This window comes from Bos indicus, chromosome 1 (genome assembly GCF_029378745.1).
Source record: "Bos indicus isolate NIAB-ARS_2022 breed Sahiwal x Tharparkar chromosome 1, NIAB-ARS_B.indTharparkar_mat_pri_1.0, whole genome shotgun sequence".
Taxonomy (NCBI): domain Eukaryota; kingdom Metazoa; phylum Chordata; class Mammalia; order Artiodactyla; family Bovidae; genus Bos; species Bos indicus.
Genome location: NC_091760.1, coordinates 7,228,134 through 7,243,845, shown reverse-complemented (window position 1 = coordinate 7,243,845; position 15,712 = coordinate 7,228,134). Strand labels below are relative to the sequence as shown.

General features: G+C 40.0%; 1 protein-coding gene across 9 annotated transcripts in view; it reads right to left on the bottom strand.

The window, feature by feature from the left end:
* GRIK1 (glutamate ionotropic receptor kainate type subunit 1) overlaps positions 1 to 15,712 on the bottom strand; it is a 463,936-nt gene that overhangs the window by 50,739 nt on the left and 397,485 nt on the right. For 4 of the 9 annotated variants that reach the window (XM_070785918.1, XM_070785883.1, XM_070785896.1 and 1 more), the window contains exons 9-12: positions 13,341 to 13,385; positions 8,156 to 8,269; positions 4,461 to 4,664; positions 3,285 to 3,508 (exon numbers count right to left, since the gene is read on the bottom strand). In XM_070785918.1, the coding sequence (XP_070642019.1) occupies positions 3,285 to 3,508; positions 4,461 to 4,664; positions 8,156 to 8,269; positions 13,341 to 13,385 (587 nt within the window). The remainder of the gene's footprint in view (positions 1 to 3,284; positions 3,509 to 4,460; positions 4,665 to 8,155; positions 8,270 to 13,340; positions 13,386 to 15,712) is intronic. The other 5 variants (XM_070785886.1, XM_070785902.1, XM_019957570.2 and 2 more) reach the window with 2 other exon arrangements.

The following is a 15,712-nucleotide window of genomic DNA, read 5'->3' as shown; positions in this document are numbered from 1 at the left end:
AGGGAGATCTTTTAATGGAGAAAGCCCTCAATCTTGTAATGTAACTGGTTGGGTTTATAGTATAACTGTAGAGCTACAGTCAAAGGTTTTCTTGATTTTTCTTTGCCAGAAGCCAAATTAAAAAAATGTCCATTTTAAGAAGATAAACATAAATTGTAAGATGTAAGCAGACATTATTTCTGGATATTCAGTCTATCTAAATTGTATGTATTTGATGGACATAATTCCTTGGGATTAAATACTTTGCAAAAAGTAATTTAGAAAATGTCAACCACAAAGCAAAAACACTGACATGCACATTTGTAACAAGTCATAGTAACTAAAAATTTTTGTATGGTTTTTCCTTAGTTTGTCTAACTTTATAAATCAATTCAGTTCAGCAAATGGTTTGTAAGCTTCTGTCTAGTGAGAACATAAGCCCAAAAGCAGTGATGAGCTTTATTTTTCCCTCTAAAAGGACAAGAAAGTGTATACTTCAAAACACAAATTCAAAAGCCTCTCTAGAGCTAACAGTGATTAGGAGATTAACAGTTTTTCATTTCTATCTCACTAACTTTGAATGCAAACCACTAAGGTGATAACAGAAAGTCATTTTCCATCTTAGCTCACTGACGTAGAGTGACCAAGTTCATGGTCTCAGGCTATGAGGATGGGAAGTCAAAGCGAATCGGCACACTTATTTAACCAAGATTTGTCTTGGGGAATCACATCCAAGATGTATTTAGTGGCTTTATGAACTGGAAGCAGAAATGGATTCAAAGGTATGGGGAAGATGAATATAGTTGAGAATGCAATCCCCGTGACAGTGCACCTGTGCACTGCAGGGAGTTATTTTTTAAATTTTTTTAATGTTTTACCACCATGCTGTGTAAAAGATTGCATTTGATGTCTGATACTTTCACTTCCAAGACCCAGAATGAGAAGAAAGACAGTGAGAAGGGAGTAATAAGGATAATAAGCTAAATAAAGAAAAAAACCTGGTCTACAAAGTGTACTGTTGGTGAGTAGGAATCCTGAGTAAATAGCATTGATTGGGGGAGAAACAAGGCTGCTTCTTTTAATTTTTGGGCCACACTTCACAGCATATGGGACCTTGTTTCCTGGCCAGGGACAGAACCTGCATCCCGGCATTGGAAGCGTAGAATCGTAACTACTGGACCATCAGGGAAGTCCTGGAGGCTGTTTTCTTCATTGAAAGAGAGTTAGAAAATGTAAGGCTCTGGATCACCAGAAGCTTACAGAGGAACAGATAACATAAGGAAGGGAAAGCTACTTAATGCTACATTCGTTTGGTGGTAAAAATAAGGCAACTTAAAGACACACTTGGGGTCAAATGTAAACAAATACTTTGAAATTGTCTGTGAGAACTGCTGGATGCTGTTGACATGGTTTTCTCTTGCTGATTTGGGTCAAGTCAGTGTGATAAATGATGTAATTGCTTGGTCATCAACATTGTCTTGACTGTTCTACTCATCAGCATCACTGCCTAGATAAAGCAATGAACTGGGGAGTATGGACACTCACTTCTCTGTTACCTTCTGCTGCCTGGATTGCCCCACTAGTCCTAAAATCACCCAGCAGGTGTGGGCCCTGAATAGAGGAATGGAACATCAAGCCAGCACAAGATTTCTTAACTATCGTCAGATGGCACATCACCTTAAGGCAAGCATTTATTAAATGACCATTCTAAGGCAGTATGTATTTCACTTAGGAGCAAGTAATGAGACATGCACCTCCAAAGGTGAGTGATTCGTCTTTGAAAATTAGACATTCAAAGCAATATCATCTTTAATTATTTAGAGCACAGTTTTTCCAACTTGATGCTATTGACATTTTGGGGATACGTTTTTGTCATAGGGGGCAGGACTGTTCTGCACACTGCAGGAGGTTTAGCTACATCCCTAGACTCTATCTACCAGATACCAGTAGCATCCTCCATCCTCTGTTGTAACAATCAAAAGCTATTTCCAGACATTGTCAAATGTTGTATGGGGGGTAAAATCTCTCCTAGTTGAGAACCACTGATAATATCATTCTACATACTGCCCCTATATTATTTTCTGAGGTAAGACACATAGAAAGAAAGCTTTGGTAATTATTTAAAATTAATATCTGGACAAAATTTGGAAAACAATCTAGAGTTTGGTAATGGTATAGTTTATGAGGTATAGAGAACTTCCAAACATTCATTTCATATTGAATATGTCTCACTCATATGCGAAAGCATACATTAATTTGCTTTAACTGTGTCTGCAAAGGACCTGTAAGACCTTTCTCAACTAGGTTATTTTTCTAAGTTTTCTTTATAATTGTGCCAGAGAAAGAGTTACCCGGCATTAATCAAAATCATGCACTGAACAATGACGAAGGACTAGGGTGAAGAAATATTTCTCTTAGAAATTCCTAGAGGGAAAACAAAAATTGATTAGGAAAAAGTTCACTGAGTTTTGCTGAAAGATGAAAAAGATTGAAAATGAGTAGAGGACATAAAAAAGCAATTATTTTTTTTTAACATGGTTTGTCCAGGGCTATCAACTGTTTAAGCCACAGCTGTGTTTCAAATTCAGTATCAAAGGTATTTAGAATATACGATCTACTGAATGGTATAAAATCCTTTAAAAAATTGTGTGGAACAGAATGGTTAAATGTACAGTTATTTCAGAAAATAAAATCTAAACAGAATCACCAGAGTAGCACAAAGATTTCACGCCTCCAGTGTATGTGTAGCCAATCTTTCCTTTTCATAGTTATTTCTAGAATTCTCTTGTTAACTAATTTTTTAAAAATAAATTTTATACAATTTTCAAAGTATTTGTCTTTATTCTTGAAGACTCCATGATCTTATTTAATCCAGTGTTTTTTATTTGCTAAAACAGTTCCTGGCTGACTTTTTTTCTATTTTGCTTATTATTTGCAAATATTCCAGGGGTCAAGTATCCATACACCATTTTCCTCTTCCTGTTAAATTGCTTTAGCTATGGCTTTTGTGGCAATATAATGCATGGAAAATGGGTAAATAACCATTGTATGTTGCTTTAAATACTGATAAAATTAAGTTAGTATAAAACTTAGTGATCTTACTATTTTTTAAACGTACCTTTATAAATAATTAGAAGATATTCATTTACAGAGTGGCTTTTACGAGGGAGCATGTGACAAAATAGAACATCAGGCAAAACTAAATGAATAGTTTGACGTTCATGATCTCTGTCTACCTCTAGAGCACACAGGTCAACCTGAGACTGACCTAGATCTGTTGGAAGTTCAGTGATTCTCTAACTTACCTTGCAATCACAAAAAGCACACAACTGACTCCTAAGCAGGCTAAGAGGACATACATCCAAATGTCAGGAGACAGGGGGTTGAGGAAGGAGAAGACCCCTGGATTAGTGCCATTGGGCTTCCGGTAGAGAATGCTGATGCCTAGGGTCATGAAGGGTTTGGAGAAGTCGATGACTTTTTCCCGCACGTAGGTGATGGTAAGAGGAGCCACCGCCAAGTCAGCCTTCTGCAAAAGCAAGTTTGAAATTGTCCCTTTAGCTGTCTAGCTTCCGAGAGAATGTCTAGACTTTTCCTGGTTCTCCTGATTCCTATTCTCAACTCCAAAAACTTCTCACATGTGAAGCTTCTATGATGATTGACTCTGACATTAAAACAGTTGACTTACACAGTTATGTTTATGAAATAGTATTTGTTACCAAAGAGAAACCAGAAGGTGTGAAACACACACACACACACACACACACGTATATATGTATGGCAGGTGATATTTAGTTACTAAGTCATGTCTGATTCTTTCAACCCCATGGACTGTAGCCCACCAAGCTCCTCTGTCCGCAGGATTCCCCAAGTAAGAATACTGGAGTGGGTTGTCATTTCCTTCTCCAATATATATGTGTTGTTGCTCAGTCACTAAGTCATGTCCAACTCTTTGCGGCCCCATGGACGCAGCTCACCAGGCTTCCCTGTCCTTCACTATCTCTCAGCCTTGGCTCAAACTCAAAAACATATGTGTTAAACTCAAATATATATGTGTTCCACACACACACATTCTGAAACTAAATGGAGGGGGAAAAACTGCAGAAAAATATCTTTAAAAAAGGACATGTGAGAAAAATAAGAAATGAGCAACTTGGTCATAAAATTAGTTGATGAGATTTTGCTTCAAGCTGCAAACTTCAGAACTCCTTATCTAATCTAAGAATCACTCACGTTTATTCTTCAGTATGAAGGATGAGCCCATAAGTTTTTATCCTCAATTTTTATCCCTGTTGCCTCCTAAGTAAGGAAACTACATTTATAGGTTGCTTTCTCCCACTTTTTAGGTCATTTTTATGATTCAAAAAAATAAAATATGTCTTCTGACTCTGACTCAAACATCTTTCTCTTTTCATTTACTTCTCATTATGCATTTTTTTAGACATTTAAGACCACAGTGTAGGAGATATATTTTTGCTTACATGATCTATAAGTTCCTTGACCATTCCATTCCACTCTCCTTTGTCATTCTGAGCTCCATATTTGCCATCAGCAACGAGTTTAACATCATAAATGAAACCCAGGATGTTTGACAATTCCTTCAATAGATCCAGGCAATATCCTTCAAATCTGTCATTTCCATACAGGGGCTTATCAGATTTCCTGTACATCACATAGGGTTCTTCCTATATGAAACAAATCACACGTGAAACCCTGCTATAATGAAAGGCAGAATTTACTTACATGAGCTCCAACAACAGCCAGAAGATATAAAATATTTGAAAACGGATTTTAAGATTTGAGAATACTAAAGAAAGTCACTTCCCTTTCTGCCTTTACTAAGCTCATCTTTTGTACATCCTCTATAAATATAGAACACTTCATATGTTACTTTCTCTCCCTCTTCTCTCTTTGAGAGTTTTTTCCCCTCCACTGCTGAGGGCAGAACTGTGAGTAAACGGTGTGATAGAAACAGGATCACGTTTAAACTTTAGGTCTAGCCAAGAAGGCAGTGGAGGATCTGATGTCTGGCTGTCTGGTTTCCAGCTATGCCTACACCTAAGCTTCCAGGGCTAGACCCGCCTACCCTCCTGGCTTTTATCTATGAGCTTCACCTACTTACAAAAAGAAATCTAAATCAGCACATATATTCTCTTGTTTTTCAAATTTCCTGTCTACTAAGTACTCTAAATATTTTAATTTTCTCATTTTTCAGCTAAATTGCATCTCAGTTTCACTCTTCCCTTATTATCTACATATTTTTCCTGGCTCCCTTCAGGATATCTTATTCAAAGACCGCTTTGATGTCCCCTTTCATCATCAGTTACGTTTTCTTATTTGAACTCACCTCAGAGATCCCATTTGGTAAATTCTTTGCTTATATGATAAATCCCCTGTCCTATGAGGACATTTCCTTACAACTACATATCTCTAGCCTTATTAATTCTCATTTGACTAAGTAAAATTTTACTTTATTTTATAAAATCAAAATAGTTACTACATTACTGATCCGTCCTGTATGTTTAGGCTTATCCTCAAACAAAGTGATAGAAGTAGAAAACTCTATATTTCCATGAGAAAGTTGCAGAGAAACTAGTCACCAGAAAAAAACATTTTTGTTTTGGATGAATGATTCTCGGAAACTGTTTCAGAAATAAATTTCACATGAGAACTGTCCAAAAGGTATGATTTTAGAGGCGGCCACTCCTATTTATTTCTTGGATTGCGTGTGTGCTGAGTGGCTGAGTTGCTTTAGTTGTGTCTGACTCTTTGAGACCCCAAAGACTGTCCCCCACCAGGCTCCTCTGTCCATGGGGTGCTCCAGACAAGAATACTGGAGTGGGTTGCTATGTCTTCTTCCAGGGGATCTTCCTCACCCGGCAACTGAACCCACAACTCTTATGTTCTTGCATTGGCAGGTGGGTTCCTTACCAGTAGTGCCACCTGGGAAGCACAATTCGTGGATTAGGGAGGAGCAAAGAGGGAGGAAGAACAGTCTGTGAGTGAACAGTGGCTGGATGGGGCATGATAGGATTGCAACAGAGAGCAGGTTTTTAAAAAGCAGTTAGGAAAGGACTTCCCTGGTGGCTCAGATGGAAAAGTGTCTCCATACAATGCAGGAGATCCAGGTTCGATCCCTGGGTTGGGAAGATCCTCTGAAGAAGGCAATGGCAACCCATTCCAGTACTCTTACCTGGAAAATCCCATGGATGGACGAGTGTGGTAGGCTACAGTGCATGGGGTCGCAAAAGTCAGACATGACTGAGCGACTTCACTTTCACCTTTCTTTCAAAAAAGGAGTACAGTTAATAAAGGAGCAGTACAGAAGAATGAGCATGCCAAGGAGATTTTGGACGCACACAGCAGTGAGCATCAGCTGGAAGACAGACCTCAGTTCCCTGACCAGGAGTCCTAATTGCTAGACCACAGAGTCCAGCAACTAGGGCCTAAATCCCCAGTCCTTGCTTATGTTGACAAGAAAGAATTCTGATGAGGAGGTGGCAGGTAAAGAGAAAAGTAAAATGTTTATTGGAAAAGCAGAGTGCAAGCGGAAAGACATACAGGTGAGCTCTGCAAGAGAGGTGTGCCTTTGGGAAGTTTTTATCCTTTATAAAGGGATAGTTTTTCTGAGTCTTTGTCTTCCCACAGGCCAGTTGTGTTCTCCACCCCCACCTGCTCCCCAGCTAATTTGTCTCAGGACCTTCTCCTAGGTGCGCCTGGAAAAGATGGATTTCCATGCAAAGGCATCTGGGAGGAGAGAAGCAAGACTTATTATGGCCTGGCATCCCCTGAATTTTGATCCCCAAGGAACCTCTATGCACAGGTGTACTGTCTCCCTTGCCCCAAGGAGAGGGGCTATGTGATCTCTTGATCCTTTACTCAGGCAAGGTTTAGTCCCTCTCTGTTCCTGCATGATTGCTCTCCTAATGTGTCCACAAGAGACAAAGCCTGGGTATTTATCCCTGCTTCTGTTGTTACTTCCATTTCAGAGAGCAAACTAGGAGGCTGTATGTAAATGCCTAACCTGGAGTCCACTGATCTTCTGTCTCAGACAATGCAAACAGGAGGCTAGTTTTAAGGGTCAGGCCTGAAGCCCATTTTTCCTGCCCCATGAAATATAAGCAGGGGTGCACGCATGGATGCTAATTTGCTTCAGTTGTGTCTGACTCTGTGGGATCCTGTGGACTGTAGCCTTCCAGGCTCCTCTGTCCATGGGATTCTCCAGGCAAGAATACTAGAGTGGGTTGACATGCTCTCCTCCAGGGGAATCTTCCTGAACCCAAGTCTCTTACATCTCCTGCACTGGAAGGCAGATTCTTTACCACAAATGCCACTTGGGAAGTCCCGTAAACAGGAGGCTGGTTATAAATGTCTAACCTGGAGCCCATCTGTCTCCTGCATCAAAAGCAACCAACAGGGATGGTGGTAAGAGTAATAGTGGGATGTCGACCCTCTGTGCTAAATTGCTTCAGTCGCATCTGACTCTTTGCGACCCTATGGACTGTAGCCTGCCAGGCTCCTCTGTCCATGGGCTTCTCCAGGCAAGAAAACTGGAGTGGGTTGCCATTTCCTCCTGTAGGGGATCTTCCTGACTCAGGACTCGAACTCAAATCTCTTATGTCTCCTGCATTAGCAGGCGGATTCTTTACCGCTAGTGTCAACCAGGAAGACCCACAACCAACATAATTAGAGGCTAAGGCAGAAGGGAGGAAAGAGTGCTCCGTGTGTGCAACGCAGGTAGAGTATGGAAGCAGGATCAGTGACAGGAGAGATGCTGTGGCTGTGAAGGACAGAGGTTCTGACAATACCATTGGGAAGCAGGGGAAGACATTTCCTTGCATCTCTTACTCCATCCACCTCCCTGGTCTTTTACCAGAATCTCCCCTTGGTTGAAACCAACCAGCAGCCAGACAGCAAGGGTAATCATCTGGGTAGGACTATAGAGTGGAGCAGAACATCGCTGAGCATGGACTGGAGATTAGAGAGCTTCAGAACAACATTGAAAGTGGATAATTCAGTCCACTACAGATATATGTAAATATATGCTTTTAGTGCCCCAATTAAAACAGACTTTTACAGACAGAGGTGTTGGCATGAAAAAGATAGCTGAGGAACCCTTCAAGGTCTAGAGTAGGAGTTTTGATCAGATGCCCTGGGTTCCACAGACTCAACTTACCAGAATGGTGGTGACGATGAGTGTTCGGTTGGCAAGAGAATCGGTGATATTATTGGACCTGTCTTTGTTGCCATCCGTCATGTTAAGCCCACTGTTGGAGTTCCAAATCCCAATCTACACAGAACACATCACATCAGAGGCTGCTGGACTGTCAGTGACGGCGCTTATGCTAAAGAGAGCTCCCTTCTACACCAGGAATGGGCACAAAAGCTCGTAGTCTGGGAAGAGGACACCAGGGCACCGTTACAGGGGAAGCTGCTACATGTGGGAAAATGAAACAATGGAAGAACAACTGCGTATGTGGAACAGAAAATCTGTGCTATGTAGAGTGCAGGTACGGGAGGTCTTTTTAATTTATTAAGTTCAATGTTCTTTTCTAAATTAAGAATTAGTAAACGAGTATCAGATTTTCTTCCAATACGTATTTGTTGAACACTGACTTATAAACCAGGGATTCTTCTAGGCACTGGAGGACATAGCAATGAACAAAAGAGACAAAGACTTCTGCTCTGGTGGAGCTTACATTAGACTGATACAGATCTTATGTTGCCGAAGTATTACCATCAATGCCTTTAAAACTTATGAGAAATGAGACGGAGGAGGCAGGATGGACAGTGAAGAAGCTGGGCATCTAAAGGGGAAAGATAAATGGAACAAAAAGTGTGGATGGGCAAGAGACCACGTTCTGGGTCCATCATTGAGGAACTAGCGCTGGGTGAGGGCGTCTCCCGTGGGCGCTGGTAGACCTCTGTTCGTAGCTCCCTTGTACCTCTGTTAACGGACCTTCTTCTGTTCTTATCATCTATTTATCTGTCTTGTTTGTTCACTTGACCATGAATGCCTTTAGTGAAGGTATTACTTCTATTGCTTATTGATCTTTCTGTCACAGAAGCAACCATTGTGATTGGCAGTCAGTGAAGCCTCTTGTTCTTTTAAGAAATGGTAACCCCAATTTCCACCCGTGGCCACCTCACTCTTGGGTTATTAGAGTCTGTAGAAGTAGATTGATTTGTTCTGCCTCTAGGGGCAATCTAGGAGCAGGGCCTTAGGGAACTGGCTGTTTGTCTGAAGTCTTTTGGAAGCATTTGCTGACAGCCTAGTGAGGTGGAATGCAAACCTGATTGCTGGGTGGCCTTGGACAAGATGCTAACCTTTCTGAGCTCTGGATCTCTACCTATAAAATAATTTATAAGGATGTGGAGACCATCAAATGGGTAAATGTCTGTGAAAGTACTAGTATATGTTAAGAGCTGCATGAATGTTAACAATAAAGGAATGTTCACAATAAAGGACATAAAAATGGTCGCTCCAGTAATTTCTTTAAGCTTGCCCTGTTATGAAAGAACTTGGAATCATTAGTAAAATCCCCTTTCTTTGAAATTTATAAGCTGACAAAGGAGCTATGAAAAACAGGGACAGTTTAGGAACACCAATACTTGGATGCAGTCTGCAATGGACAGGGTAGACCCAAGCTTGATCTCTAAATATACTCTTCCATTGGGAGGACATTGGGCTGGCTGGACAGTGTATGAGCTTTTCAGATGGACTCTTGTCCAGATTCTAACTTTGCAATTTACCAGCAGTGTGATCATGGGGAAGTTAATTTCCCTACCAGTAAAATGGAGACAATAGAACTTTTCTGATGATTAAATAAAATTTCACCTGTAGAAATGTTAGGCTTCTTTCCTTTTCTATTTGCTTACTTTGATTTACTGCCCAAATGCAGCAGCTGAAAATTCATTTAGCTCAACAAATTTTCTTTTTAGAAATATAAATTCTTTGAGGTAGTTTCAAGGATTATTACAGATTTGTTCATCAGTGTGAACTATTTGAATTTTACTGTCTTCTTTTTATACTTAATAAGGGATAGTTAGATAGTGAAATAAGGAGACAGGTCTAGGTAAATGGGGTTTGGGGGTAGTTTTTGCATTTGAAAGTATTTTGATCCTGTCTGCAGAGAGAGTACTAGAGGTATGATTAAGCTGTAGGATAACACCTTTAATGACCATTCAGTCTTTCCAGGATCAAGTGTAATATCCATCACTTAGAATGCATGAAACACATGCCTGCTGGTCAAAGAACCTTTGCTTTTCTTTGTCTGGCTTTGAACTCAAGAAAAAGGGAAATTTTTTTTTCTTCCCTCTCTTCTAAACTCCACTCCTCTTCTCACTTTTTTGGGGCAGGGACCCTTGCTTCCAGGAAATATATCTCAGACTAACTACAGTAGGGAGTCTATGAATTTTTAGCCAAAACTATGTTTTAGGTTGTAAACAGTTGAATTCTAACTCTATGAAGACTGTGTTTCAATTGGGCCCTTGCTGTGTCTTTAATTAAACCTTGACTTAGGCACTAGGGAGAGGGGAACCTAATTTTTAATTAAATATTGAAAGCTGGAGGGAAAAAACTGCATTTTAGCCAATTTGTTAAGTAGTGAAGTGTGTTCTCAGTAACTCTTATTTCTATTAAAGTCAAGTGTTTAAAAGACTTACACTAATATTTGAAATGGCATGGCTGATTGGCCTTGCAACATCACTCTCTTTTAAAATACAAACTTGAAATTGTAGACAAATACATCCCACAGCTTAACATCTGGCTTTGTTTCTTTTACCAGCCTCACTAAAAAGTGTGGAAGGTATGATATCATTGCTGCTGCATTTGTAACCTAATGAGTCCCAAAGTACCAATCAGTGTAGACTTTCCTCCATAAAATAAGAAAAAGAAGAAGAATTTTTCCTACTGTTGGTGTAACAGAAGTGTCCTCAAATCTAGACTAAAAGAATATCAAGAAAAAGTAAAGATCAAGCGATTCATGGGAAGTGGAGAGTTTACATATGAGGTTTGAATGACCTCAGCCTTGTATTTTCGAACTTTTTAATCAGCAAAGCAAGTAGAGTGTCTATGTTTGCATACAGGGTTATGTGTGTCTTTTAAACCAAAGTTGTCAACTGGCTTTACCTTTTATTTAACTGAAGTAAAATAACACATTAACAAATGTTTCTTTCTGAAAAAGCAAGCTCCCATGATTCATCCGTGCTGGGAGGTTGTTGTTCGGTCACTAAGCTCTGGTGGGAGGGCTTCAGTTAACCAGGTGCCTGGATATTTAGCATTTCAGTCCTGTCCTCCGACTTTGGAGGATTGCCTCGAAGAAGCAGAACCTTAGTTTTCAAACTGCACAGCAAAAGTGGTCAGCAGTAATTTACCAGTGAGAAGCAGTGGAAGGTGGATCAATTACTTGTGGGGAGGAACACTCAAAAACTAAATAGTCTGGTCCTGTCTTCTCTCACTTTGTAAACTGGCATGAGGGAGCAGTCATTTATCATCTAGGACAACAAAGGAAAGCACTTGAAAATGAGGACTTAAATGCAATTAAGCAAGCCCTTTTAAAAAAAGGTAGTGTGACAAAGGGAATGCTCAGGAAGTGACTAAGATCCATCTCTCAAACCTGGTGTGTGATTCACGTAAACTCAAAATCCAAAATTGCTGAGTGACATAAAGTATCTAGGGGAAAGAGGTGACTCTGTTTCCTGTATGATGAGTTTTATAAACATATATTTTAGTGATGAGCTTTGTAAAGACCGCCATATCCTTTTCTTGGAAAGAACTTCAGGCAGACTGTTCTCGACTGAAAAACGTAGGCGTGTAGAGAAGAGCTTTTGGAATTAGAATGCAATGGGGTGAATCCTTCTGCTGTAAGGTAGAATCTTGTAGGGAGAGGACAGTGTGTTGGTTGGGTCTCAACAGGTCTCCTGTGCTAGCACTCAGATTACTGCAAATTGTTGATGAGCAGTCATAACACAAAACAGCACACCACAGTATATACAGCTTGCAGCGTGGCAACAATGGGTCAGCAGAAGGAAGAGGCACACAGGCATGGAGGAAAGCCAAGAAGTGCATCCTTGGGAAGTGGGGGCGATTATTGCAGTTTAGTGACAAATAAAGGACATTCCCCTCCCCTGAGAATGATTTCAGGACTTGGATTTCATTCCCAAGGATATTTGGTTTGAATTAATTCAACATTGCAGAAAATGCCTGGAGTCTCAAGCTGGATTAGTGTAATAAGCTTTTTTCTGGGTACCAGTTAGGTTCATCTGTGTATTAGCATAGAGGAGATGGGATTGTCCTCCTTGTGCCTTTGGTAGCCAGATTCATCAAAACTTAAAACAAGGTTATTAAACCTGTGCTTATTTAAACTTAAAAGCAGGACATTTTGGAGCTCATCTGAGTATGCTCAAAAACGGAGGAGACAAGGCTTCTGACTACAGGGAGAAACTGTTTACACTTCCTGTGACTTAACTCATAATTCAAAAGATGAAAGTGAACCTGACAAAACTGTCCAAGTTGAACAACCTGGAGTAATTTAAGGTCCATATGTCAATCAGCAGGTGGTTCAGCAAGTGGTTCGAGGGAGATAGATTGAAAGACAATGTTTGCATATCACTGGGACGTTTTCCTGATCAGAATGTTTGTAATGTCTAACTTTTGCATCTATAATAAATCTGTGCACATTCATTGACAACATAATACCGTACAATAAGCTGTGAAGTAGTAGGTGCTATGATTTATAAGACAATCTCATTTCCTTTGCAAAATCTCTAACGTTTTTGTCCTCTGGAAACTGTGGTTCTAAAGCAAATTATGAAACAATATGTACTGACAAGGTTTTGTTTTTCTGCATAAAATGAAGATGGTGTGTAATAAAAGGGAATTTCTGAAAATGGTTCATATATTTTGTGGTGGTGACATTGAAGGAGATGTCCCGGCCCCTCGGAGCCTTAGCCTGTCTGACTAGTCTGATGAATCAAATCTATTGTATTTTTTCCCCCTTAGGGAAAAAAAAATATTTAGAGCCAAGAAAGAATATAAATGGACCAGTGTCTGCTTCTGTTGCAGCTACCTGCTTTTAGTCCTAACAGGGACTGGTCCTACCCAGGAGAAACAAAAATAATCTAGAGGGAAATATTTAATCCATCATTATTTAATCCACCTCAAGTCTGTTTCAATTGCCAGGCAATGTTGTTGAGAGACAACGTATTCAGTCACCCATGTTCTCCCTTTAAGTGGAATTTCGCCTCTAAACTGCAATTGGAGAGCTACTGGTCTGACAAAACTGGAAGGATGCAGGCTTTTCCTTTGGTATTTTCCACCCCACTCCCAGATTTCCTGCAGGTTTTCTCCATGTACAAACCTTCTTCCACACTTTATATAAGTGTTTAGACACTTCTCCAGCAGCCTTGGTTTTCAGAGGGGAAAAATAAAAATAGCACTTAATTAAAATGGAGCATGGAAGCCAAAAGGCATCATGGCACGTGAGTGCTAACAGAGTCACCCCCCCACCCATTGTTTGGAATCTTGAATGTTCATTCAACAGAAAGCCTGAGAATAGGTACAGGAAAGACATGGACCAAGTACTTGAATCCTACAGAAGTTACTTCTTGGTGGTGGAACCTGATTTTCACTTTTGCTTTTGCATGCCAAAAAAAAAAAAAAAGGCAAAATTCTTTCAAATATGCACACCTATGCTGCAGAGCTTAAGGTCTTCATCATTCCTGTCAAAGTCATTTATAACCAGATTCAAACAACACACACACACACACACACACACATTATTCCTTAGTGAGAAGAAAGTGTGCTTATTATTCTTTGACTAGATGCTTCTTGGCATTAGAAACTTGAGTGAAAGTGAGAAAATAGGCTTTTTTTTTTTTTTAACAGTTTTCCTTATGGACCCCGCACGAGGCTGACATGAAAAGATTGGGCATTTCCTCCCTTGCCGACTGAGAGCGATAGGATGGCTCACTGCCTTAAGGCTCAGTCAGCTTTCTCAGGAACTGAGCCCAAGTCACCTGAAGAAAGAAAAGTTATTGCAAACAATGAAGAGTTGAGAAACAAATTGAGAAAACACTTTCATCTAATTCGATTTTGCCTTTGTTAGAAAAACACCACTAGAATGTGCACAATATTGCCGTGTATGCATAGCTGGGAGAGCATAACAGTAGCTCCATCTATTTCATCACAAGCCTGAGCCAAAAAGATGTTTCCTTAACAGACTTTCTTCCTCCTGCTGTTCGGTCTGTCAGTGCAGTGGAGAGGGAGGCAGAGAAGCATGTACAGAGAAGCAGACATTTTCTTTTAAAAAGAGTTCTTATTGCCTTTTAGTCTGCAACAAGTATGATTTTCTTCCCTTTTGTTCCCTGCAGCCCAACGTCCACATTCCATTACAGAAGTTAGGTGGGTGCCTTGTGCTCTGTCAGAGTGCGTCAAACTAACAGAAGAGGGAATCAGAGTGAAGAAATGAGAGAGAGAGAGGCAGAGAGGAAGTGAGAGGGGCAAAGAGAGACGGAGAGAGGAAGAGGCAGAGACACATATGGAGAGAGAGACAGAGGAAGAGAAGAGATGAAGAAAGAGGGCATTTTTGCAAGGGGAAACTTGCGTGACTAATATGGATTCTCAAAGTTGTGGACTCATTATTTTCCTCAAGCTCTTCAACACTAGAGACTACCTTTCACATTCAGCCTGATTCATCTTTCTTTGTTTTAAATAAGCCATTTGGCAGTGGGGCAAATGTGTCTCAGTGGCTTCCCTGGTGGCTCAGATGGTAGAGTCTCCCTACAGTGCAGGAGACCTGGGTTCAATCCCTGGGTTGGGAAGATCCCCTGGAGGAGGAAATGGCAACACACTCCAGTATTCTTGCCTGGAGAATTCCATGCAAGGAGGAGCCTGACGGGCTACAGTCCATGGGATCCCAAAGAGTCAGACATGACTGAGTGACTTCCTTTTTTTTATTTTTCCAAATGTGTCTCAGTTAACAAAAGCAACAAAACAGAAATGGAAACCTTATCTCATTTAAAAAATCACCCCCAAAGTAAAACATTGTTCCCAGAGATGTTCTTTTACATTAAGCATAACTTTTTGTCCACTAAAAGTGAAAAAAAAACAAACAACAAAGAAAAACAACACTGGATTATAGAGTTTAGGTGTTCAGACAATTGTTTGGCCGGAGGGCGGGGAGGGTTTCAAGATCTTTTATCCTTAAGGTTCTAAAAGTTAATAGTGAATTCACGATATATATTGTGAATACTAAATTGATGTAATAAAGAGAAGGCAAATTCTTTTATTATTATTATTTCTTAAAATATTTGTATTATTATTATTTTATCTTTTAGCTATGCTGTATGGCATGTGCGATCTTAGTTCCTTGACCAGGGTTTGAACCCTTGTCCCTGCACTGTGAGTGCAGAGTCAACCACTGAACCACCAGAGAAGTCCCTATTATTATTATTATTAATCAATTAAATAGCTGACATTTGCATTGCCCTGAATAGTAACTTGAAACACTGAGAGCTTGAGAATTACAACTATAATAATCCTAAAATCAAACTCAACATTAAAATACATTGTTAAAGCATATTTCCTCATAAAATAAAGGATGTAAAGTTAGTTTGCTTCAGTAAGCCTTTTACATTCTGCTTCATTCTGTCCTCTGTCACCCATCTCAAAATGGAGTACAATTAAAATTCACTTTTGACCCTTGGGTGTCATTCCAAAGATAAATCATTG